The 27910-nt window shown below is 40.5% G+C and overlaps 1 protein-coding gene across 1 annotated transcript; it reads right to left on the reverse strand.

Annotated features, from left to right (window-relative positions):
• Positions 1-27549, reverse strand: LOC124615751 (CDK-activating kinase assembly factor MAT1). Its single transcript, XM_047143838.1, has 3 exons — positions 27337-27549; positions 2088-2218; positions 1-1742 (listed from the first exon to the last, which is right to left on the reverse strand). The coding sequence occupies exons 2-3, from the start codon at positions 2209-2211 to the stop codon at positions 931-933; spliced, it is 936 nt and encodes a 311-aa protein (XP_046999794.1). The 5' UTR covers positions 2212-2218; positions 27337-27549; the 3' UTR covers positions 1-930.
• Positions 27550-27910: the final 361 nt, after the last annotated feature.

A 27910-nucleotide genomic window follows, 5' to 3' on the forward strand; every position in this document is an offset into this window, starting at 1 on the left:
ACAGTACATGGCTTTTGATATGAAAAATTTCTGATCACCTGTTATACTCCCACTTTATGGATGCACTCTTATAAATGTGTTTTATACCATTTCCATTTTCAATGGAAAATTGGGACAAATTATAAAATATTCTGTAACACAGTTTAAATTAAATGTGTCTTAGTTAACATGTCTAAGTTTTGTAAGATGCACACACAACATTTACTCATGCCTTTACGACACAAACTGGAAGTATTTTGTTCTGAAGGGCTGATAAAATCTGTTACGGCTAGAAAGAAGTTTTAGATAACAACACTGACTCCAAACATTCAATTATGATTTATTTTCTGTAAAGTATAAAAGCTGTAATAATGGTAAACATCTGCTATGAAAAGGCACATAAAATCATAACTCATACACCCAAATGGGTAAAATTAGCACTACTTCTTAAAATATTGTTCTCACACCATCAACAGAAGAATAAAGGAAAATAATATTGCATTACTCTTTTTGGCATTCGGTTTCATTCTGTATTGGCAATAGTGTGGTTGAAGTGGTGCTAATATGTCTCAAAGAACAAAATAAAATGGAATAAACCAAAAATTACTGTCAGCTTTTACAAATCCATTTCCAGTTAATAAATTTAAGATAAAGGGCATATTGTACAAAGTACTGACTAATGAGGTAAAAATTTACAAATAAATATCTTAATTGAGCAGCAGTAAAACACTTATTACTAATGGAACTATCCCAATGATATCCACAGGAAGAAGTCTGTCTACCAAACCACATACTACTTCTGAGACTGACACTATGATCTGAAAACTGTAGTGGTCATGTTTCAGTTCCTCAGAAGTGAAAGTACAGCACAATGATTAGTGGTGATGGGCAAGTATGTCTCATATTAGCCACATGAATGTTTCTGACACACACTGGGTTTATGCACAGGTATCAATGTGAATAGTAGAGGCCCATAAGGCCTTCCTGCAATGCACGCATACATGCAAATTCTGCTTTGTATCCACCGGCTCTCTCGCCAAGTGTTTCACTGCGCACATATTTCGAACAACCTCTCCTCTGCATCTCTTCCCAGGTTGGTGGTTCTGGACCACCACAGTCAAATTTAGGTAGTGTGTATGTGAATGGTGTCCCTTCATCTTGCTTTGGAATAGGCAAGAAGCCCTGCTGAGATTGTCGGCCAAACTTGATGCCAGTTGAAAACTGTGTTACACGGGTTGCAGGTGCCTGCCTTGCTTCCTCTTTAACTTGCTGAATATTCTGAGCATATGTTTCCACAATATTTTTTGCATTTGCATCTGAGAACATAAGTTCATCAATTAGAGCCTCTTTTTCCCTAATCTTTTTCCTCTTCTCTTCCTCCTCTATCTTCTGCAACTCTTTCTTCCTAAGCTCCTCCTGTAACTTTTCTTCTTCCAGAAGTTCTTCCAGTTCCATCTCCTCCTTTCCAAGTTTTACTTTGTTCTTTAATATAGTTTCTCGGTTTTCTTTCTTGTACTGCTCAATTCTCTTATTTGTGTTTACCACATCTATATTGTTTGTTAAGTTGAATATTATTGTTTCAACTTCTTCTAAGTAATCATTATATTCCCTCAATGTACTGAAATCTTCTTCCTTTTTATTAAAATCCCTCAACACACGCTTTCGTATGTCCACTTCCTTCTCCACCATAGGGTCTTCAAAAAGCTGGACACGAAAATTACTTCTTCGAAGTGGTGCAAAACATTCTGGACAAGATCCTGAGCCTGTAAAGACAAAAATACAGTATATTGACAGGTGTGTGCAAATAAAAACATTATGCTCTCATAATGAGAATTAGAAGTCGGCTACATACTGAGGGCATGGAATACAAACTTAAAGTATGATAATCAAATGAAGTAGTCAGACCTTTCTCAGCAATTTTTTGGAGCTGAATAGAGAGCACTGTGGGAGTAGTGAAAGGAGATGGCAATACAATGAATAAATTTCAGTTAGGTACACAAAGTAACTGTGACAAAGCTTACTCAATGATGACTTCCTGCTTGTAATAAGTGGCAGTTGGAATAATTAATTACATGGCACAGATATCTTCAAGTCACTGACATACGTACCTTTCAAGAAAAGAAGATCCACACAACTTTCACATAATGCATGCCCGCATACATTAACCATCAGTTTCAGTGAAGGATTACGGTACTTTGTTGTTTTACATCTTGGACAGGCTTGGTCATCCATCTTGGTACTGTAATTTACAAATGCATGGATGTAAAAGCAAGCATAAGTGACACAGAAGGGAAAATAAGCAATACTGAGGAGAACAGAAGACTGTTCATCTTGCATGCAAAGGCATTTATGCTCAGCTGTAATTCTGTTAATTTATAAAGATGACATTTAATTGTAATTTTGTTTCAGGGCACAAAAACAACTAAGGTCATATGTGCCCATTTAACAGTAGAGCACACATCATAAAACATAAGGCAAAGACAAATAAGCCATTCTTACCAAGGCTACTATAACAGCACATAGAATATTGCATAAAAAAATGAAGGGCTAAAATCAGTTTCTCAAAAACAGAAAGTGTTTGCCTCTTTAGCTAAAGGTAGAAACGGAAACTTGTAGAATGCAATTACAGAAGGATTATGTTATTTACAACCAAACTAAGAAGAGATATACATACTACACTAAATGTACTCCACTTAATCGGGGGACAGTAATATATGGAGATGTCACATGTTACCGATCTTCTGAAAGTGTAAGCTCTGCAACTTCAGCATTCACACAGTATCTGATTTTGGAGCTGAAAATGTCAAGTTGGCTTACTTTTCCTATTTTCATTCACTAATGTGTTATGGCATCATTAGTTTTTGGAGCAACTTGTCATTGAGGGAAAAAGTGTTTGAGGCATGAAAGGTAATGTGTGGGGTGCGCTCTAGAAGCTCTTGTAGACAGCTCTCTAAATGGTTTGGCATACTCAAAACAGCTTTGCAGTACATTTATTCTGTCATTACACTTGTTATCAACAATCAAACATGGTTTTAAGAACAACAATATGATTTGTGTGTGTGGTTTTTTTTTTTTTTTTTTTTTTTTTTTTAAAGGGAGAGAGAGGGGGGGGGGGGGGGGAAGAATGAACATAGTTACATATAAATCACTGTGTGCAAGAAAAAATATCCTAAGAAATCATGTAAATGGTAAATAATGGTAAATATGACATATTTTCTGCTACAAATACGTGCTACACTGAGATGACATGGGATACCTCCTAATGTCGTGTCTGGCCTCCTTTTGTCCAATATAGTACAGCAGCTCGACGTGACTTGGTCTCAACATGTCATTGGAAGTCCCCCGCAAAAATATTGAGCCATGCTGCCTCTACAGCCATACATGAGTGCGGAAGTGTTGCCGGTGCAGGATTTTGTGCACGAACTGATCTCTCAATTATATCCCATAAATGATCAATGGGATTCATATTGGGTGATCCAGGTGGCCAAATCATTCACTCAAAATGTCCAGAATGTTCCTCATGCCAATCGCAAACTATTGGGGTCAGGTGAGAGGGTGCAGCCATCTATAGTATCAAGTCCATGAATGGCTACAAATATTCTCCAAATATCTGAACATAACTATTTCCAATCAATGATCAGTTCACTAGATCGGAGGAACCAGTCCATTTCAAGTAAACACAGCCTACAACATTATTGAGCCACCATCAGCTTGCACAGTACTTTGTTGACAAGCTGGATCCATGTCTTCGTGGAGTCTGTGCCACATTTGAACCTTACCATCAGCTCTTACCAACTGAAATTGGGACTCTTCTGATGTGGCTAGGAGCCCAGGAGAGATGCCACATGCGATGTCGTGCTTTTAGCAAAGGCACTTTTGAGTCAGTTGTCTGCTTCCGCAGCCCATTAAAATCAAATTTTGCTGTGCTGTTCTAACAGATATGTTCGCTGTACGTCCCACATTGATTTCTGGAGTTACTTCATGCAATGTTACATGTCTCTTAACACTGACAACTTTACACAAAGGCCACTGTTCTTAAGTGAAGGCCATTGGCTACTGCATTTTCCGTAGGGAGAGATAATGCCTGAAATTTGGTATTCTTGCCACACTCTTGACACTGTGAACCTCAGAATATTGAATTCCCTAACAATTTCCAAAATGGAACATGCCACCATCTAGCTCCAACTGCCATTCCGTGTTCAAAGTCTTGTAATGTGGCCATAATCATGTCAGAAACCTTTTCACATCAATCATCTGAATACAAAAAACAGCCCCACCAATGCTCTGCCCTTATATACACTATGTGATCAAAAGTATCCAGACACCTGGCTGAAAGTGACTTACAAGTTCGTGGTGCCTTCCATCGGTAATGCTGGAATTCAATATGGTGTTGGCCCACTCTTAGCCTTGATGACAGCTTCCACTCTCGCAGGCTTATGTTCAATCGGGTGCTGGAAGGTTTCTTGGGGAATAGCAGCCCATTCTTCATGGAGTGCTGCACTCAAGAGAGGTATCGATGTCAGTCAGTGAGGCCTGGCATGAAGACGGTGTTCCAAAACATCCCAAAGGTGTTCCATAGGATTCAGGTCAGGACCCTGTGCAGGTTAGTTCATTACAAGGATGTTATTGTCATGTAACCACTCCACCACAGGCCATGCATCATGAACAGGTACTTGATCGTGTTGAAAGATGCAATCGCCATCCCCGAATTGCTCTTCAACAGTGGGTAGCAAGAAGGTGCTTAAAACATCAATGTACACCTGTGATAGTGCCATGCAAAACAACAAGGGGTGCAAGCCCCCCTCCGAGAAAAACACAATCACACCATAACACCATTGCCTCCGAATTTTACTGTTGGCACTACACACGCTGGCAGATGATGTTTACAGGGCATCTGCCATACCCACATCCAGCCACTGGATCACCACATTGTGTACTGTGATTTGTCACTCCACACAATGTTTTTCCACTGTTCAAACGTTCAACGTTTATGTTGCTTACACCAAGTGAGGCATCGTTTGGAATTTATCGGTGTGATGTGTGGCTTATAAGCACCCACTCGACCATGAAATCCAAGTTTTCTCTCCTCCCACCTAACTGTCATAGTACTTGCAATGGAATCAGATGCAGTCTGTAATTCCTGTGAGATGGTCTGGATAGATGTCTGCCTGCTACACATCACGACCCTCTTCAACTGTGGGCATTCTCTATCAGTCAACAGACAAGGTCGGCCTGTACGCTTTTGTGCTGTATGTGTCCCTTCACGTTTCCACTTCACTATTACAACAGAAACAATAGACCTAGAGATGTTTAGGCGTGTGGAAATCTTGCGTATAGACGTATTACACATGTGACACCCAATCACATGACCAAGTTCGAAGTCAGGGAGTTCCGTGGAGCACTCCATTCTGCTCTCTCATGAAGTCTAATGACTACAGGGGTCACTGATATGGAGTACCTGGCAGCACAACACACCTAATATGAAAAATGTATGTTTTTGGGGGTGTCCGGACACTTTTGATCACATAGTGTATCTTATGTATGTGACACTAACATCATCTGCATATGTGCATATCGCTATCTCATGATTTTTGTCGCCTCAGTGTATAATAGTAAAACTGATTTGTTCCATATCATAGTGGGAGATACAATTATGGTACACAGAATATAAAACTAACTAATTAATTAAACCTGTCAGGATTCCAGTACAGTGTTTCTGCTGGCTGGGTAAGATACTTCTCAGAACAAAGGAATGCCTTAAAACGATCAAGCCTGGAAAAGTACTGTACCATTTAAACCAAGCTTTTGGTTCAGCATAGTGAAAAGTACTCAATGAACAAAATATCAATTTCTTGAATAGGTTATATTTCTTACAAATGTATATATGTGGCAAATGAACAATTATAGTTGTTGCAAGTGACATGATATCTTTCAAAACATATTTGAAGTTTTACTGAAAAGAGAGCAATAATTACGTGAATTTTCCACAACCAGCAATGAAACATTTTGCAAAATGATTCCAGTAATATTTAACTGAAAACACCATAGAAGTGGTTTCCCATTTCCAAGGAATAAATTGATCCATATCAAAACTAACAGCTGTTGTGGAATGAAGTGTGCTGAAATGAAACATCTCAAGAAATTAAAACTGGTTTTGTGACTTTGGTGCCTGACTGACAGGATATAAAGTACCAAGTGATTATAATTAAAGTTAAACTTTCCCACCACTGTAGAAATAACACGACTGGTCAGAATGAAATCAAATTGCAACAGAACATTATCTGTTGTTGTTGTGGTCTTCAGTCCTGAGACTGGTTTGATGCAGCTCTCCATGCTACTCTATCCTGTGCAAGCTTCTTCATATCCCAGTACCTACTGCAACCTCCATCCTTCTGAATCTGCTTAGTGTATTCATCTCTTGGTCTCCCTCTACGATTTTTACCCTCCACGCTGCCCTCCAATGCTAAATTTGTGATCCCTTGATGCCTCAAAACATGTCCTACCAACCGATCCCTTCTTCTAGTCAAGTTGTGCCACAAACTTCTCTTCTCCCCAATCCTATTCAATACCTCCTCATTAGTTACGTGATCTACCCATCTAATCTTCAGCATTCTTCTGTAGCACCACATTTCGAAAGCTTCTATTCTCTTCTTGTCCAAAGTATTTATCGTCCATCTTTTACTTCCATACATGGCTACACTCCATACAAATACTTTCAGAAACGACTTCCTGACACTTAAATCTATACTCGATGTTAACAAATTTCTCTTCTTGAGAAACGCTTTCCTTGCCATTGCCAGTCTACATTTTATATCCTCTCTACTTTGACCATCATCAGTTATTTCACTCCCTAAATAGCAAAACTCCTTTACTACTTTAAGTGTCTCACATTTCCTAACCTAATTCCCTCAGCATCACCCGACTTAATTTGACTACATTCCATTATCCTCATTTTGCTTTTGTTGATGTTCATCTTATATCCTCCTTTCAAGACACTTTCCATTCCGTTCAACTGCTCTTCCAAGTCCTTTGCTGTCTCTGACAGAATTACAATGTCATCGGCAAACCTCAAAGTTTTTACTTCTTGTCCATGAATTTTAATACCTACTCCAAATTTTTCTTTTGTTTTCTTTACTACTTGCTCAATATACATATTGAATAACATCGGGGAGAGGCTACAACCCTGTCTCACTCCCTCCCCAACCACTGCTTCCCTTTCATGCCCCTCGACTCTTATAACTGCCATCTGGTTTCCGTACAAATTGTAAATAGCCTTTCGCTCCATGTATTTTACCCCTGCCACCTTCAGAATTTGAAAGAGAGTATTCCAGTTAACATTGTCAAAAGCTTTCTCTAAGTCTACAAATGCTAGAAACGTAGGTTTGCCTTTTCTTAATCTTTCTTCTAAGATAAGTCGTAAGGTCAGTATTGCCTCACGTGTTCCAACATTTCTACGGAATCCAAACTGATCTTCCCCGAGGTCGGCTTCTACCAGTTTTTCCATTCGTCTGTAAAGAATTCGCGTTAGTATTTTGCAGCTGTGACTTATTAAACTGATAGTTCAGTAATTTTCACATCTGTCAACACCTGCTTTCTTTGGGATTGGAATTATTATATTCTTCTTGAAGTTTGAGGGTATTTCGCCTGTTTCATACATCTTGCTCACCAGATGGTAGAGTTTTGTCAGGACTGGCTCTCCCAAGGCCGTCAGTAGTTCCAATGGAATGTTGTCTACTCCCGGGGCCTTGTTTCGACTCAGGTCTTTCAGTGCTCTGTCAAACTCTTCACGCAGTATCTTCTCTCCCATTTTGTCTTCATCTACATCCTCTTCCATTTCCATAATATTGTCCTCAAGTACATCGCCCTTGTATAAACCCTCTATATACTCCTTCCACCTTTCTGCCTTCCCTTCTTTGCTTAGAACTGGGTTGCCATCTGAGCTCTTGATATTCATACAAGTGGTTCTCTTCTCTCCAAAGGTCTCTTTAATTTTCCTGTTGGCAGTATCTATCTTACCCCTAGTGAGACAAGCCTCTACATCCTTACGTTTGTCCTCTAGCCATCCCTGCTTAGCCATTTTGCACTTCCTGTCGATGTCATTTTTGAGACATTTGTATTCCTTTTTGCCTGCTTCATTTACTGCATTTTTATATTTTCTCCTTTCATCAATTAAATTCAATATTTCTTCTGTTACCCACGGATTTCTATTAGCCCTCGTCTTTTTACCTACTTGATCGTCTGCTGCCTTCACTACTTCATCCCTCAGAGCTACCCTTTCTTCTTCTACTGTATTTCTTTCCCCCATTCCTGTCAATTGTTCCCTTATGCTCTCCCTGAAACTCTCTACAACCTCTGGTTCTTTCAGTTTATCCAGGTCCCATCTCCTTAAATTCCCACCTTTTTGCAGTTTCTTCAGTTTCAATCTGCTGTTCATAACCAATAGATTGTGGTCAGAATCCACATCTGCCCCAGGAAATGTCTTACAATTTAAAACCTGGTTCCTAAATCTCTGTCTTACCATTATATAATCTATCTGACACCTTTTAGTATCTCCAGGATTCTTCCAGGTATACAACCTTTTTTTAGGATCTTGAACCAAGTGTTAGCTATGATTAAGTTATGATCTGTGCAAAATTCTACCAGACGACTTCCTCTTTCGTTTCGTACTCCCAGTCCATATTCACCTACTATGTTTCCTTCTCTCCCTTTTCCTACTCTCGAATTCCAGTCTCCCATGACTATTAAATTTTCGTCTCCCTTCACTACCTGAATAATTTCTTTTACATCATCATACATTTAATTAATTTCTTCTGCAGAGCTAGTTGGCATATAAACTTGTACTATTGTAGTAGGTGTGGGCTTTGTGTCTATCTTGGCCACAATAATGCGTTCACTATGCTGTTTGTAGTAGCTTACCCGCACTCCTATTTTTTTTATTCATTATTAAACCTACTCCTGCATTACCCCTATTTGATTTTCTATTTATAACGCTGTATTCACCTGACCAAAAGTCTTGTTCCTCCTGCCACCGAACTTCACTAATTCCCACTATATCTAACTATAACCTATCCATTTCCCTTTTTAAATTTTCTAACCTACCTGCCCGGTTAAGGGATCTGACATTCCATGCTCCGGTCCGCAGAACGCCAGTTTTCTATCTCCTAATAACGACGTCCTCTTGAGTAGTCCCCGCCCGGAGATCCGAATGGGGGACTATTTTACCTCGTAATATTTTACCAAAGAGGCGCCATCATCATTTAACCATACAGTAAAGCTGCATTCCCTCAGGAAAAATTACGGCTGTAGTTTCCCCTTGCTTTCAGCCGTTCACAGCACCAGCACAGCAAGGCTGTTTTGGTTAATGTTACGAGGCCAGATCAGTCAATCATCCAGACTGTTGCCCCTGAAACTACTGAAAAGGCTGCTGCCCCTCTTCAGGAACCACATGTTTGTCTGGGCTCTCAACAGATACCCCTCCGTTGCGGTTGCACCTACGGTACGGCCATCTGTATCGCTGAGGCACGCAAGCCTCCCCACCAACAGCAAGGTCCACGGTTCATGGGGGGGAACATTATCAGAGAAGAGGGAAAACATATGGCAGAAGAAAAATAAATAGTTAGTAAGCATCATAATTTAATAGTGGTTTTTAATTGTCCTGAGGCCAAAAACCACACAAAAAGCATCAATCACACAGGTTTTTAATTGTCTTGAGACCAAAATTCGCATAAAAAGCATCAGGTAAAATGAAATCAGATTATTGATTTCCGTGTGATTGGTGCAAAACATGTTCAGTATGCTGTCCACCATTTTCTGCAACAAGTTGAAATCGAGAAACAGCATGTTCCACAACTGATTGAGGTGTCTCCGGGCTCATGTTCGGAGTGTGTCAGGCAATGTATGGCTTCAATGCACCTAAGTTTGCAATCAGAACACTGAACACTACATTTTTCAGATAGCCCCACAGCCAAAAGCCACATGGATTAAGATCAGGTGATCGGGACGGCCAGGCTGTAAGGAAATGGCGGCTGATAAATTCTAGCATTTCCAAAATGGCACTTCAGCAGCTGCTTAACTGGATTTGCAGTGTGCGGAGGTGCACATTTAGCATAAAAATGATCCCATCCACACATCCATGCTGTTGGGGAGCTGGAATGATGTGGTTGCACCAAAGACACTCATAGTGACGGTACAGGTAACAGGACTGGAAGCACCTGTCCCTTCGAAAAAATATGGCCCTACGATAAATGATGCCATAAATCTGCACCACACAATGACCTTTTTAGGATGAATTGGTACTAGTTGGCTTGCGTGTGGATTTTCCGTTGTCCATATTCGACAATTCTGTGTATTGACATGTTATTGTTGTTGTGGTCTTCAGTCCTGAGACTGGTTTGATGCAGCTCTCCATGCTACTCTATCCTGTGTAAGCTTCTTCATCTCCCAGTAACTACTGCAACCTACATCCTTCTGAATCTGCTTAGTGTATTCATCTCTTGGTCTCCCTCTACGATTTTTACCCTTCACGCTGCCCTCCAATACTAAATTGGTGATCTCTTGATGCCCCAGAACATGTCCTACCAACCGATCCCTTCTTCTAGTCAAGTTGTGCCACAAATTTCTCTTCTCCCCAATCCTATCCAATACCTCTTCATTAGTTATGTGATCTACCCATCTAATCTGCAGCATTCTTCTGTAGCACCACATTTCAAAAGCTTCTATTCTCTTCTTGTCCAAACTATCTATCGTCCATGTTTCACTTCCATACATGGCTACACTCCATACAAATACTTTCAGAAATGACTTCCTGACACTTAAATCTATACTCGATGTTAACAAACTTCTCTTCTTCAGAAATGCTTTCCTTGCCATTGCCAGTCTACATTTTATATCCTCTCTACTTCGACCATCATCAGTGATTTTGCTCCCCAAATAGCAAATCTCCTTTACTACTTTAAGTGTCTCACATTTCCTAATCTAATTCCCCCAGCATCACCCGACTTAATTTGACTACATTCCATTATCCTCGTTTTGCTTTTGTTGATGTTCATCTTATATCCTCCTTTCAAGACACTATCCATTCCGTTCAACTGCTCTTCCAAGTCCTTTGCTGTCTCTGACAGAATTACAATGTCATCGGCAAACCTATAAGTTTTTATTTCTTCTCCATGGATTTTAATACCTACTCCAAATTTTTCTTTTGGTCTCTTCACTGCTTGCTCAATATACAGATTGAATAACATCGGGGAGAGGCTACAACCCTGTCTCACTCCCTTCCCAACCACTGCTTCCCTTTCGTGTCCCTCCACTCTTATAACTGCCATCTGGTTTCTGTACAAATCGTAAATAGCCATACACTCCCTGTATTTTACCCCTGCCACCTTCAGAATTTGAAAAAGAATATTCCAGTCAACATTGTCAAAAGCTTTCTCTAAGTCTACAAATGCTAGAAATGTAGGTTTGCCTTTTCTTAATCTTTCTTCTAAGATAAGTTGTAGGGTCAGTATTGCCTCACGTGTTCCAATATTTCTACGGAATCCAAACTGATCTTCCCCGAGGTCGGTTTCTACCAGTTTTTCCATTCGCCTGTAAAGAGTTCGTGTTAGTATTTTGCAGCCGTGACTTATTAAACGGATAGTTCGATAATTTTCACATCTGTCAACACCTGCTTTCTTTGGGATTGGAATTATTATATTCTTCTTGAAGTCTGAGGGTATTTCGCCTGTCTCATATATCTTGCTCACCAGATGGTAGAGTTTTGTCAGGACTGGCTCTCTCAAGGCTGTCAGTAGTTCTAATGGAATGTTGTCTACTCCCGGGGCCTTGTTTTGACTCAGGTCTTTCAGTGCTCTGTCAAACTCTTCACGCAGTATCATATCTCCCATTTCATCTTCATCTACATCCTCTTCCAGTTCCATAATATTGTCCTCAAGTACATCGCCCTTGTATAGACCCTCTATATACTCCTTCCACCTTTCTGCTTTCCCTTCTTTGCTTAGAGCTGGCTTTCCATCTGAGCTCTTGGTATTCATACAAGTGGTTCTCTTTTCTCCAAAGGTCTCTTTAATTTTCCTGTAGGCAGTATCTATCTTATCCCTGGTGAGACAAGCCTCTACAGCCTTACATTTGTCCTCTAGCCATCCCTGCTTAGCCGTTTTGCACTTCCTGTCGATCTCATTTTTGAGACGTTTGTATTCCTTTTTGTCTGCTTCATTTGCTGCATTTTTATATTTTCTCCTTTCATCAATTAAGTTCAATATTTCTTCTGTTACCCAGGGATTTCTAGCAGCCCTCGTCTTTTTACCTACTTTATCCCAAAGCTACCCATTCTTCTTCTACTGTATTTCTTTCCCCCATTCCTGTCAATTGTTTCCTTATGCTCTCCTTGAAACTCTGTACAACCTTTGGTTCTTTCAGTTTATCCAGGTCACATCTCCTTAAATTCCCACCTTTTTGCAGTTTCTTCAGTTTTAATCTACAGTTCATAACCAATAGATTGTGGTCAGAGTCCACATCTGCCCCTGGAAATGTCTTACAATTTAAAACCTGGTTCCTAAATCTCTGTCTTACCATTATATAATCTATCTGAAACCTGTCAGTATCTCTAGGCTTCTTCCATGTATACAACCTTCTTTTATGATTCTTGAACCAAGTGTTAGCCATAATTAAGTTGTGCTCTGTGCAAAATTCTACCAGGCGGCTTCCTCTTTCATTTCTTCCCCTCAATCCATATTCACCTACTACGTTTCCTTCTCTCCCTTTTCCTACTACCGAATTCCAGTCACCCATCACTATTAAATTTTCGTCTCCCTTCACTACCTGAATAATTTCTTTTATTTCATCATACATTTCTTCAATTTCTTTGTCATCTGCAGAGCTAGTTGGCATATAAACTTGTACTACTGTGGTAGGCGTGGGCTTCGTGTCTACCCTGGCCACAATAATGCGCTCACTATGCTGTTTGTAGTAGCTTACCTGCACTCCTATTTTTCTATTCATTATTAAACCTACTCCTGCATTACCCCTATTTGATTTTGTATTTATAACCCTGTATTCGCCTGAACAAAAGTCTTGTTCCTCCTGCCACCGAACTTCACTAATTCCCACTATATCTAACTTTAACATATCCATTTCCCTTTTTAAATTTTCTAACCTACCTGCCCGATTAAGGGAGCTGACATTCCACACTCCGATCGTAGAACGCCAGTTTTCTTTCTCCTGATAACGATGTCCTCCTGAGTAGTTCCCGCCCGGAGATCCGAATGGGGGACTATTTTACCTCCGGAATATTTTACCCAAGAGGACGCCATCATCATTTAACCATACAGTAAAGCTGCATGCCCTCGGGAAAAATTACGGCTGTAGTTTCCCCCTTGCTTTCAGCCGTTCGCAGTACCAGCACAGCAAGGCCGTTTTGGTTATGTTGCAAGGCCAGATCAGTCAATCATCCAGACTGTTGCCCCTGAAACTACTGAAAAGGCTGCTGCCCCACGTTTGTCTGGCCTCGCAACAGATACCCTTCCGTTGTGGTTGCACCTAAGGTACGGCTATCTGTATCGCTGAGGTACGCAAGCCTCCCCACCAACGGCAAGGTCCATGGTTCAGGGGGGGAGGGTGTATTGACATATCCTGTCAGATGGAAGTGGGCTACGTCTGTCCACAAAATCTTCTATGGCCAATCATAATCCACTTCCATGTGAGCAAGAAATTCTAAAGCAAAGGTCTCTCTTGCTGGCAGGCCAACAGGAAGCAATTCGTGCACATGGGTAATTTTGAATGGATAGCAAAGAAGGATGTTTCATAGGATTTTATGTACCGTGCTCATGGGTATGTCCTTCGTTTGGGCAATTCCCCATGCAATACACGTTTGCAAACCACCACTCATTCTCCTCCTGCATTTCTGTGGCCGCTCCTTCCGCTGGCATCGGATCAATTTGTTTTCTCCCTCTACCAGGTTGCACACCAAAAGAACCTGGTTTTTTTAATTTCCATATCATTTTCCCCAGACTCATGGCAGTCATCGGACCAACGCCTTTTTTCAAACCCTTCAGTGTGCAGAGCTTCTGTGGAGCGATGTGTGCAGAATCATCATTCTTGTAATACAGCTTTACAAGCAGAGTGCAATCCTGAATTGAGACAGTCATGGCAAATATCGCAGACTCAAAAGGAGGAAAACCCGTGTACCCAGCATGATTATACCAACTTCAATGGGAGGAAATTATACCAACTTCAGTGGAAGGAGATTCGGATTGTAATTATTTTTTAATACACTCTGGGTCTATCTCAAAATCATAAATGATCAAAATTGTTGAAATGATGGATTTCAACTGGCCCTACCAAGGAGTATAGCGTTTTACTTGAAAACTAGTGGAACCTTACCTAAGAATCGGCTGAAGACGGAGTATCTGCTGACGATTATAAAAATCTTAACATATCTAAGCTGCCCTGGCTTCACGGACATATCATAAGTATGAAAAAGTAAATATCAGATATGTATGATGTTTGCTTTGAGAAATAATATCAAATACATCAAAAACATTAAGCGCAGTAGCAATAAACACTTGTATTCCAGAAGGGGCTGTTCTAAAATTTAACAAAACCAAAAATGATGCAGAAAACTGTCATCCCAAATATCTCTGCAAGGGTGCAGTCATAAATTTTGAATCTAGGTAACTTCAATGAGGAAAACTTTGATTAAATGTCTACAAGAAATGACTCATCTAATGTTTATTCATGTTTTAATTTATGCATGTGTATGGGGGAGAGACATAGCTGTCTTGATACCTAGCAACAGACATCTGTAGTTACAGTCTCTGCGGTTGAGGTGAAGTGTGTGAATCAAATCAAATTATTCATTCATTCACACATCAGGTCCAGCTTCAGCATCCAGAGACAGTGGTCACGTGTGTGTGAGTTTTGCTTGTGTGAGTGTTTTCTGCTTTAGAGTAAGGCCTTCCGGCCAAAAGCACAAATGTATAACAGTCTTTTTTTGTGCCTGTCTGTGTGATTCATCATCTTCTCTATATGCTGTGTAGAAATCTATCCTTTTCATAAAATTATCTGTGAATTCCATCACAGAGAACAGCCTTCAGGGATGTTGAATGAACCAAGTTATACATCGACAGGTAGATCAGTTACTGCAGTCTACTTCTGTAAAGTATACTAACAACAAACCATGATTAATGCTAATCTACTAACACTGATCATTATCCACTTTGGTGGAGTTGGCGACTACATGATTGGAGGGTAGAGGATTACTAAGCTTTGAAATATATAAAAACAAAAATAAAACACAAAAGAAGGCACACTATAATTGACAGCGGCCATTTTCAGATCATGTGTCACTAACTGTACTTGTACTATCAACTTTGGTTTGAGGTTAAGCCCTGGATAGAGCAGTTTTCTTGTTTTAATAGAATACGTGTTTCTGGTTCAACCATCCATAGCTCTCTTGCTAGCAGTCTGTATCAAATGCAAGAAAGATGCAGTAAGTGCTATATGAGAGCACAGATGGTAAAATCAACTTCTGTCACTATTTATCTTGAGTGAGTACTGTACTTCAGAAACAGCCAATATTACCAGTTTTATCTGATGATCTTGCTTATATTATGTATAGGAAGGACATGGCCTGCAAACTCCTTTAGCTAATCTCATACATGATGTCTTCGCTAATAATAAACAGTGTCCCAGAGTAATAAGAAAGTTATCATAAAAGGGGGGGGGGGGGGGGGGGGGAGAGAGAGGAGAGAGAGAGAGAGAGAGAGAGAGAGAGAGAGAGAGAGAGAGAGAGAGAAGTAACACAAATATTCTGACTATATTGAGAACATTTGTTAGATATTGTATATATTGTGGCCTGTGAAAAGGTTTCACCAAGTATTTGCCTAAAGTGACTTATTGAAATGACAAACGTCATGAGTGGAACTTCAGAGTCTTTAATAGCTGCACTTCCTTTCTCAGTATCAGAAACAAAGATTTGGTCTAAAAAAGGTAATTCCCACCTCAGAGTCAACATCATGAAATGTATTTTTTCACTTTTGGCAGTAAAATGGTGGAAGTTAATCTGCATATATAAATGTTTAATGCAGGTTCTTTACCACTCCTCAAGCCAGAAATTTGTTGGGACGATCCTGTATAAAAGACTGTAACTAACATTATACTTCGCAAAATACAGACCAGAGAGTAACAACTCAAAAGCACCCTTCAGAAGCTAAGAAATACCATTTAGTAATATTAGTAATATGTACCATTTAACTTGCAATCTCCATTCTTAATTTCAGCTCATTGCAATATGGGATACTATGAGTGTTGACAGCATTTGTACAAGTATGAAACCAACTGATACATGACTCAACAGCAATGTCACACTTGCAGCCCCACTAATTAAGCCCTGATTCTATGTAACTCCACTATGATTGCCAAGTATAATGTTAACAAGGAAGAGGTTACAGAATCCTAAACTACCAAATTCCTTCCACCTTAGTGCCAACAAATTAAAATCACACTAGCAGTCTTGCTGTGACTATGGATGTGTGCATTTTGTTATCTGTGTACTACTGTGTGTGAACGTGTGTATTTTGCTACAAAAGGAGCAACAGCTCGAAAGCTACTGTGAATGGTGTTACTTGCTACGTGTTTCTGTGCTCCACGCATCGGTCCACTACAGGTGAGTGGTTGCCTTTCCTTTATTTTAAAGGTTGCTCTATCCATAAATTTCCATTACTGTCACTCACGTTAGTTTGTTCTGTGTGTATTGCCACTGTCTCAGCTGGAGTAGGTTATGATCAATTGACCAGCATGCCTTATGGCAGAGCGCTGAAGACCTCGCTGTTGTGCGCCCAAAAACCCCTCTACTACTACTAACACTACTACTTATGGCACACAGCCACAGAAGGAGTATCTACATAAAGTGATTTAATGTGACAGAATGAATGGCTATCAAAGACTAGGCACTTCACAAGGTCTAAGCCACACTAAATGAAAGCAAAGAAATACTCCCAAAAGGTAATATACAAACATGTTGTTAGCTAATGCTCTCAGAGTATGAGTGTGCACTGCCATACATAATTATATTACACCACCTCAGTGTTTAGCATATGAATATACCATGGCAACTGCGTAAACAGATTATTTCCAAAATCAGAGACTACAAATGTAACTGTACACATTAACGTGAGTAAATGTGCAATGTCATATCCATATAGTTTACCAAAATCTGTAACACAGTATGTCAAACAAACACCAAAAGCAAGAAAACCAGCCAGATTGCAGGGTAGCAAAAACAACATCAAGGTTTTCAAGAGGCGTGTGAGGAATCGGCATTGCCATACAGAACAGTGGCACATTAGGTAAAAGCCTTCAATGAAGGTTGGAAAACTGTGGCAGACATGCATCGGGCAGTTTGTCATAGCGTCTCTGAAGAAGTAGTGCATGCTGTTGCCACGTTTAGTGGACAGTGATTGATGCCACACGATTCGTGAACTTGCCCACGAAACCAGATTAGTGCATATGACTGTGCTTCGCATCCTGAAGGAATGCTTGGGCATGTGAAAAACTGCATCATGGTGGGTTCCACATGACTTGATGGAAATGCAGAAATGGATGCGATATGACAATGCTCAGACGCACTTGGAGCGCTATAAGCGCAAAGGAGAGGCTTTATTATGCTGTATCGTAACACTGGATGAGACATGGGCCACATCATATGAGCCAAAACTAAAACGTCAATCCAATGAATGGTGTCATTATGGGTCGCCACGAAAGTCGAAAGTAGGTCAGAGCCCTAATATGGTGAAAGTTATGGTGATTCTTGTGTATGACTGTGATGCTATTATCCTAATGCATTACATTCCTCCACAGGCAAACCATCAATTCACAGTATTACATTCATTTTTGGAGCATCACCTGTGGCCAGCTTTGCAAAAGAAGCGGCAACACTTTCTGCGCAACCCACCCATCATTTTGCATGACAATGCACGGGCACATACAGCGCAAGCTGTGACTGCTCTGTTCAGTCGATGGGACTGGGAAGTACTGTACCATCCACCATACTCCCCAGATTTAAGTCCTTGTGACTTTGATTTGATTCCAAAGATGAAGGAACCACTTCGTGGCATTCACTTCAGAACTGTTCCAGAGATTTGACAGGCGGTAGACCGCTCCGTTAGCATCATCAACAGAACAGGCTCTGCTAATGGTATACTACACCTTCCACATCGCTGGCAACGGGTTCTACACAATGCTGGTGACTACTCTGAACGATAGTAAGAGGTGCAAACATGTAACTCTTGAATCGGTTGTGAAAAATAGTTGCCACTATTTAAGTTCCAGCCCTCGTATATATTTAATATTGCATCTAATGTTGGCAGGGAAAGAATATCAACAAGAATATATCAAATGGTTCTTACAGCAGAGAATGTTGATGAAAATAATCATGTAATTATGTAACTAATGTTGTAAATAAGTAGGTATTTCGTGTTTAGATACAAAATCTTATTCTCAGTAAAATTAACTTGCTATCTAAATATTCCAAGTGTGTGAATAGCTTTTAAAAGTGAATTAATCATCTGATTAAAAATTGCAATTTTTCATAAAAGAAATTTTGGAAAAGAATGCTAACATGTACTGAAAAGGTACATACATAAATTTGTGGAAAGTGATAATGGTTTTATGGACAACAGTAACGTTACCAAACTATTTGTATAATTAAAATTAGGAATTTTTTAGGGTTAGATAGCTTTGTTATGAAATGGATTTTTATTAAATGTTGTATGAAAGTTCTGGCAGAAAGAAAATACTCTTGAATTAAGGGGAACCACTGACCAATAGGCAGAAGCATTGAGTTGATGATAGGCACACACAAAAAGAAAGAAAACTTGCTAGCTTTTGGAGTAATCCTTTTTTGAGCTAGAATAACACACACACACACACACACACACACACACACACACGGATGCGGTGGATAAAGGGAGAGAGAGGCAGGAAGGTGGGAGAGGGAATGCGGCTGGGAAGCTAGTAGCACGGAGGATGAAGTTAGTTTGCTTGCTAGGGATGCGGCAGGGAAGGGTGGCAAGTACACAGGCTATGCATATGAAGCACAGTTGTCAAAATCGGTGGGAAAAGGTGCATGCTGAATGTGACATGGAGATGTCAATTATGAGGGGGTGACAGGATGGAGGGAGGGGAAACTGTTGAATGGAGGGTGTGGGGTATATGGGTTACTGGAACTGAGGGCAGGACGATTATGGGAGCAAAGGATGTGTTGGCAACTGCATCATGTGCCACCAGGTGGTAAACTTTGTTCTTGACAACAGTTTGGTGGTGGCCATTTACCCTGCTGAATGGCTGGTTGCTATTCATACCAACACAAAAAGCTGTGCAGCATTTGCGACAGAGTTAGTATATGATACGGCTGCTTTCACAGGTGGCCCTGCCTATGATGAAGCAGGATAAGCCTGTGACAGGACTGGAATAGGAAGTGCTGGGCAGGTGGATTTGGCAAGTCTTGCACAGTAGTCTACCACAGAGATAAGATCCCTGTGTCAAGGGACTGGAAGTGACATACAAAAGGTGTAGGATATTACGCAGGTCGGGTGGAAGCGATCTTGGGTAGCATGTCTCCCATTTCAGGGCATGATGAGAGATACTCAAATCCCTGGCGAAAGAAATGGTTCAATTTCTGCAGTCCATTATGAAACTGGGGGATGAGGGGTTCTACCCACCCATACCCGATCCCTCTCCTTGCCTCCTACATCTCTCTCTACGCACTCTAACTGACAATCCCCACAACCTCACCCAACTGCTGAAATGCAGCATTGGCACTGTTCGTCAATCTGGCACCATGTAGGGGTATAAGCTTTTTTCTTTGTGTGTGTGTGTGTGTGTGTGTGTGTGTGTGTGTGTGTGTGTGTGTACATATGGAAACACTTATGAAGCAAATCTTCTTAACACTCCTCTGCCATAGAAAGAATAACAAAATGTACAGTGGAACCTTGCATAGTGAACATAATGCATTCCAGAATCTTACTCGTAGTGTGAAACACTCGTTACATGAAACAATTTATCCCAACTAAATTAATGTAAAATACAATGAAGCATTCCATGCAGAAAAAGTACTACAAGTTTTATCTTATTCATGCCATCTATTCAAAGCAAATTGTTCATACAGTATTAATCGTGTACTTTATTATTCAAGATACATAACTAATTTGTTTTTACAAGGAAGCTTGACTGTGATCTTCCACAAGCTCATTGATATTGTTATCCAGCTCTAGTTCCATGCTTTTAGCCAAAGACACAATCTCATTGACTACAGACTTCACAGGTAATGACTCAAATGCCTTAGAGTCACATTTGACAATGCACTCCAGCCAAAGCTTCTTCCAAGCAGAAGTGAGAGTTTTCTTGGTAACCCCTTCCCACGCCTTTTCAATCATCTTGACATGGACAACGATGTTGAAGTAATATTTACAACACTCTCTAAGAGTGAGATTGGTATCTTCAGTCAACTCAAAGCAATGCTTGAAGAGTGCTGTAGTATAGAGCTTCTTAAACTTAGAAATAATCTGCTGGCCCATAAGCTGGAGTAATGGTGTGGTGTTGGGAGGCAGAAATTGGATCTTGATGAATAAAAATTCTTCAAGGAGGTGGTCTTATAGGCCTGAAAAATGGGCAGGAGCATTGTACATAACAAGCAAGACATGGAGTGGCAGATTCATCTCATGCAGGTATTTTTTCACTGAAGGACCAAACAGTTCATTGATCCAATCACACAAAAGATCATGTGTCACCCAAGCCTTGTTGGTGGATCTCCACATCACATTTAACCAATTTTTCTGCACTTTACACTTCTTGAAGGCTCATAGAATTTCTGAATGGTAAACAAGCAGTGGTTTAATTTTCTAATCACAGCTTGCATTGGCACAGAATACCAGTGTGAGACAGTCTTTCATTGGCTTGTGTCTGAGCTATGTAATCTCTTCAGCAGTTATAAAAGTATGCTTTGGCATCTTTTTCTAGACCAGACAGGTCTCGTCACAATTAAAAACCTGTTGCTGCAGATAACACTCAGAATCTACAAGCATCTTGAAGTTTCTGATAATCTCTTACACTTCTAGAACCACCCATGGCTTCCCTTCAACACTTCTTTAGCTACTGATGATCCTGGTGTCTTCTTAACAAGGTCAATGAAAATCATTCTCGCCTTCTCACAAATGATGTTCTCATTAATAGTGTTGCCTTGGAATTGCTTTTCATTTATCCATACAAGGAGCAACCTTTCAACATTGTCCAGAATACGAAACGGTTGTTTAGATACTTTTGTCACTCCCTTTGAAGCATCTGTCTCCTTAACCTTGTCATCGTTCGTGAGGATAGTGCAAGTAGTTGATATAGACCGACTTTATGTGCGTGCTAAATCAGCAACGTTCACACCACTTTAACGTTTTTCAATGATTTTACATTTCATTTCTAAGCTCATTTTCTTTCTCTTATGATTGTATTCTTGCTGCTTTACCTTCAGGGCATTTCTACAGTGGTTATTAAAATTTGCACACAAAAAACACTGCGTGAACACAAGTTTAGAAAAATTTGTGATCACAAGCTGCACTAAGATAGTAGCAGAAAGAGTGCTACGTACACCCAGACTGCAGCATCTACTAAGACATGGTTCATATGCCACTGCCAACAATGAGAGATTTTCATATTGTTGAATGTTTTCCCCACTGTTGTGCATGAATGGCTGGTGACATCACACTAAGTTTTCTTCACTCGTCATGCAAAACATCATTTGTTCAGCGAGTCATTTTTTTAACAATTTGGTTTGCTTGTTACGAAAATTGCACATTATTTGGGGGGGGGGGGGGGGGGTTTGTTAAGTGAGGTACAACTGTATTTTATTCAAATGAATGAGTTATCTGCCATTTTTTGAAATAAAGTGTCAGAAGAAAAATAAATGAACTATGACATAGCACATTCTCTCTCTCTCTCTCTCTTTAAAACAGCAATAAAAAACTGTTAATTATGGAATTTCATGTACCTACTTAATAAAAGGTTTATTTTCCTTTGGAGGGAGCAACTGACCCCTAAACTGTTAGCTGTTACATCCTGTAATTCATCTGCCATGAATGAAACTGGATGGGTAAAATGGGTTCATGTAACTCTGACTTGAGTAACATTCTCGTCATTTAACTCTGAACTGTGGCTCAGTTTTAGAATAATAACTGAGCAAGCACTGGATATATATGTACCTAGTAGAACAGTCCCCCCCCCCCCCCCCCCCCCCATGGTATTCAGTCACTGTAAAGAAACTACCATGCAAAGAGTCCCTACTGCGCAACAGGCATAAAACAAAGCATAGGGCTATGGATAAAGACACTAAAAGAAATGCATTTGGCTGTCAAAAGGCAATGTGTAAAAGCTTCAATGACTACCATAAATGAAACATATCAATAGAACTCTCACAAAACCTGCAGAAATTTTGATCATATGTAAAGGCTGTCAGTGGTGTTACAATAAGTGCCCAGACTCTTACTGGTGACACTTGAATTAAATTATTGGTTGCAAAGAAAAAGTAGAAATTCTTTTTTTTTTCTAATGTTCCTTTACACGGGGGAGGGGGGGGGGGATGAGTACAGGTCCTATGGCCACAGTTTAACACTCACACAGCTGCAATGATGAGTGATGCATATATTACATTAAGGAAAATCGCAAACCCCCCTACCTCATTCCTCATACACCTTGCCAGTTATAACCTCACACATAACTGCTTCTCGTTTTCAGGGAATGTATACAAACAAATCCATGGCACAGCCATGGATACCCGCTTGGCATCCTCCTATGCCAATGTTTCCAAGGGCCATCTAGAGGAAACCTTCCCAGCTTCCAAAAGCCCCAAACCACTTATCTGGTTCAGGTTCATTGATGATATCTTCATTATCTGGACTCTGGGCCAAGACACCCTATCCTCACTCATCCACATCTTCAACACACTCTCTCCCATTCACTTCACACAGTCCTTCTCAGCTCGACATGCCACGTCCCTGGATACTGACTTCCACACATCTGATGGGTCCATCCGTTCTCCTTCTCCTCCTCCTACACCCCCCCCCCTCCCCACCCACACATTTCAACAGCTGTTGCCCCTTCCATACCAAAAAATAGATCCTATACCTGTGGATGGCATATCTGAATTCTCTTGCCCAGGAAGTTGAAGGTGTCACGAGTGCCTTCATAGACAGGCACAACCCCCAAACCTATTCCACAAACAGATTTCCCATGGCATGTCCTGACACAACCCTAAAGAATCAGCTACAAAAGAGCACACCTCTCATCACCCAGTATCAAAAGTGGTATTCCATTGCCCACCCCACCTACACAACATATTGCTCCATTCCTATCCCACTTCCAATCCCTTGCCACAGAAATGATATACTGAAGACACAGGTGCAAGACCTGCCCAATCGACTCACCCAGCACTTCCTACTCCAGTCTTGTCACAGGCTTATCCCACACCACCAGAGGCAAGGCCATCTGTGAAAGCTGCCATTTTAGATACCAAGTCTGTTGCGATCACTGCATGGCTTTTTATGACGCTACGACAATCAATTAGCTGCTCACCAGAAAGAATGGCCACCACAAAACTGTGCTCAAGAACAGAGTTGACCACCTAGAGACACAGCATGTAGCAGAGCGTGACATGTTTGAGTTCAATGTCTCCTTCACAACTCACAGTATCTGGACCCTTCCCCTCAGCCCCAGCTTTTCCGAAATACGAGGGTCCCTCCAAAAGAAATGCAAACTATTTTTTTTAAAAATCCATCTTTTATACTACATGTCTGAAAGTTTTACAGTGTGTAGATACATCCTTTAGGAACAATATTTTCATTTCTCCACATAATTTCCATCCCTCTCAACTGCCTTGCGCCATCTTGGAACCAGCACCTGTATACTTGCACGGTAAAATTCTGGACCAACCTGTTGGAGCCACTGTTTGGCAGCATGCACAAGGGAGTCATCATCTTCAAACCTTGTTCCACGAAGAGAGTCTTTCAGTTTCCCAAAGAGATGATAGTCACATGGAGGCAGGTCAGGACTGTAAGGCGGGTGTTTCAGTGTTGTCCATCTGAGTTTTGTGATCGCTTCCATGGTTTTTTGACTGACGTGTGCCCGTGCATTGTTGTGCAACAGCAAAACATCCTGCTTTCGCAAATTTGGTCGAACACGACTCAGTCGAGTTTGAAGTTTCCTCAGTGTTGTCACATATGCATCAGAGTTTATGGTGATTACACTTGGCATGACGTCCACAAGCAAGAGTCCTTCAGAATTGAAAAACACTGTAGCCATAACTTTTCCAGCAGAAGGTGAGGTTTTGAATTTTTTTTTTTTCTTTCTTAGGTGAATTTGCATGATGCCACTCCATTGATTGTCTCTTTGTCTCTGGTGAAAAATGATGGTGCTATGTTTCATCACCTGTCACAATTCTTCCAAAAAATTCATCTCCACCATTCTCATACTGCTTCAAAAGTTCACCGCATACCGTTTTTCTTGTTTCTTTGTGAGCCACTTTCAACATCCTGGGAACCCACCTGGCACAAACCTTTTTTAACGCCAACACTTTCAGTATTCTGCAAACACTTCCTTCCCCTATCCCAACGTACCATGACAATTCATTCACTGTGATGCGTCAGTCAGCAGTCACCAATTTGTTAACTCTCTGCACATTGTCTGGAGCGTGTGCAGTACGAGGCCTGCCACTGCGAGGACAATCCTCAAAATTGCTATGCCCGCTTTCATCACGTAACCAGCTTGCACACTGACTAACTGTACTGCGATCGACAGCAGCATCTCCTTACACACTTTTCAACCTCTTGTGGATGTTTCCCACTGTCTTATTTTCACAGCAAAGGAATTCTATGACAGCATGTTGCTTCTGACGAACGTCAAGTGTAGCAGCCGTCTTGAAGACATGCTGTGACGGTGCCACTCATGGGAACAGGTTGAACTAAGTTTGAAAACAAGCGAGAAGGACGTATCTACACACTGTAAAACTTTCACACATGCAGAATGAAAACTGTATTTTTACAAAAATAGTATGCATTTCTTTTGGAGTGACCCTCATATGCACACGGGAGTTAACCTTACAGCTCATCCTACACCCCCGTAACCTTCCAGGCCTCAACTGAAATTAACATACTATCCTCACACCCTCTATCCAAGTTTCCCCTTCCTCCATCTTGTCCTCCCTCCCAGTCCATACCTCCGTATCACCTTCGTCATGTGCTGTACCTCACTGGTTCTGGTACCCGCCGAGACACAAACTACGCAAACAGATTTTCCCGTCTCCCATCTCTCTTTCCCTCTACCCACTCCAACCTAGTCCACCTGCAGAAATGCAATTCTGGCAATGTGTCCAGCTGTGTGTTTGTACTCTAGCTCAACAAAGAATTTATTCCCAAAGGTACCAATTGTTATTTCTCTTTTGTGTGTGCCTGTTGTTAACTTAATGTTCCTGCTACTTTGGTGATAGTCTTCTGTGCTCCTAAATGACTTACATATATTAGAGTCTGTGGTGTTGAGAAACAGCTGAACCACTGAAACTAAACTAAGCTCCAGAACCAGATAGAATCCCCTTCACTAACTATAATATATCAATGGTATCTCCAACAAAAAACTTTGTCCAGTAGTTGGAACAAAACTCAAGACACGCCTGTCTACAAGAAGGGTAGCAGAATGAGTAAACAAAACTTATGTTCAATACATATTAATGAACAGTAATGCAGTGATATATGACGATAAAATTCTCTCAGACTTCCTGCCACACCAAGTAGTTCAATATCTTTGACTTTCATCCATTAGAGTATTTTAGAACATATTCTGAGCTGAGCTGCAGAGCAAGATAGTGAGGTAGATGCAGTGTTTATAGGCTGCAGAAAAGCACATAACTCAAAACATATGGTTTTCGACCAACAGGACAGCTTCACTGAGATGCTGAAAAACCTCAACTAGCAGAAATTTGAAGATAGACGTCAGTTATACCAGCAAAGTTTACTTTCAAAATTTAAGATATGTATTAATTGAAAAATCAAGGAATATACTACAAACCTCTACATACTACTGTCTTTTACAGCTATGAGAATAAGACTGGCTAGGCTCATTAAAGCACACCCTGAGGCACTTATGCAATCTTTCTGTCCACACTCCATATGAGATTGCAATGGGAAGAAATCTTAACATGTGGTTACCTCTGCCGTGCACTTCACAACAATTTACAGAGTAGAGCCTACATATGTAAATTTAAAAGGTCATCATTTCATTACTCTTCCAGCAGATCCTGAATTTAACCCTAAAAATATTTCAAAATCTTAAACATGACTGCCAATCAGCAACTGCATAAATCTGCAGCGATTGAAAAATATTGCTAGTTAAACTAGAGAAAAATTAAAAGAAGCATATTGAGACCACATAGCAGTCCTATTTGATACCAGAACTCTCACATCTAATCATTTGTTTCAGATATTAAGTATGAGATGACATTAATCAGAAAGTACTTGTCTGGATTGTATTGTTAATATTCTAGATTTTTAGTATTATGGACGGAGCACTGGTTTAGCTTAATGAGTAACTGGGGATGACTTGTTGGCAAGACTTTTAACACAACAGGATGCAGAATGCCATTGGAAAATTTAGAAAGTATCTCAACAGTGCTCCCCTGAATAGAACGTTGTATATTGATTATTGACGCAATTACGCTGCTTTAGATGTTTACTGAAAACCTCTTTGGACCAACAGTTTGATTTACCAAGTCTCCTGAGTAACATGTGTTGTGACACACAGCAGTCTCTTCATAGACCGGCAGATTGTTAGCCACGTATAAAGTCCAAACGAAAGTAGAACTAATCACTGCACAGAACACCTAGCTTACATTGTTGATAGGTATGCCTACTGCAGACGAAGTGTTTCCCACCGCGGCAACACAAAACTATAAAGTTTTCAAAATGGCTCTGAGCACTATGCGACTTAACTTCTGAGGTCATCAGTCGCCTAGAACTTAGAACTAATTAAACCTAACTAACCTAAGGACATCACATACATCCATGCCCGAGGCAGGATTCGAACCTGCGACCGTAGCGGTCACGCGGTTCCAGACTGAAGCGCCTTTAACCGCACGGCCACTCCGGCCGGCTATAAAGTTTTGTGGGATGTTAACGCACCATTTTTGTGTCTGCCGCCATATACAGATAATGAAGGTTAATGATTCAGCTATAATACTTTGCTCACGGCATAAATTATGAAAGTGTTCGGAAAACCAGATGACGAAATCTGAGGCTAGCATACGCCTGCTGTCACTACGGTTGGAATACTTACTACTGTTTAAGCGTTGGAGTGAGGCAAACGCAGGATGCAACTGAGATCAACAGTTGTGCGAAAATGATGGTAACAGAAGTTGCGTTTCCGACACTCTCACATGTTTGGCTTTTCACTTTCAATCACAACTGATGTTACTATTCATTCATACTCTATTTACATGTCGAAACCAACTGTAAACATACAATCTAAATTTGAATTCATCGATTCTCCATGTGTGATCGATCGATCGATAGTATTAGCTTAAGTCGTGTGTATGGTAATGAGGTTGCGGTAACACAACTATTTGGAAATAATAGATGCACTAAATAAAAAGCTTTGCACGGAACGTCTAGCAAAGAACATACATTACATAACTTCTAAGTGTAGGTTTTACAGAGTAAGAAGCAAATAGGTATGTTCAGTTTAATAATTGAACATGTCGTTTTGATCTGTCTTATGAACTATTTGTTAGTGTTTACTACCATCCCCATGAAATGGTTTCTACAGTTTACGTCTGTGTGCCACGCACAGTCTAGTGCTAAGCTTGAGCGCCATGTAGCGAAGATGTTGGCAGTCATGGACCATAGATATG

Source organism: Schistocerca americana, chromosome 5 (assembly GCF_021461395.2).
Source record: "Schistocerca americana isolate TAMUIC-IGC-003095 chromosome 5, iqSchAmer2.1, whole genome shotgun sequence".
Taxonomy (NCBI): Eukaryota; Metazoa; Arthropoda; class Insecta; order Orthoptera; family Acrididae; genus Schistocerca; species Schistocerca americana.

Coding starts and splice junctions, on each gene's coding strand:
- LOC124615751 (XM_047143838.1), bottom strand. CDS start 2,211: ATGGATGACCAAGCCTGTCCAAGATGTAAAACAACAAAGTACCGTAAT. Junction 1,743..2,087: donor GGATCTTCTTTTCTTGAAAG/GTACGTATGTCA, acceptor TTGTCTTTACAG/GCTCAGGATCTTGTCCAGAA.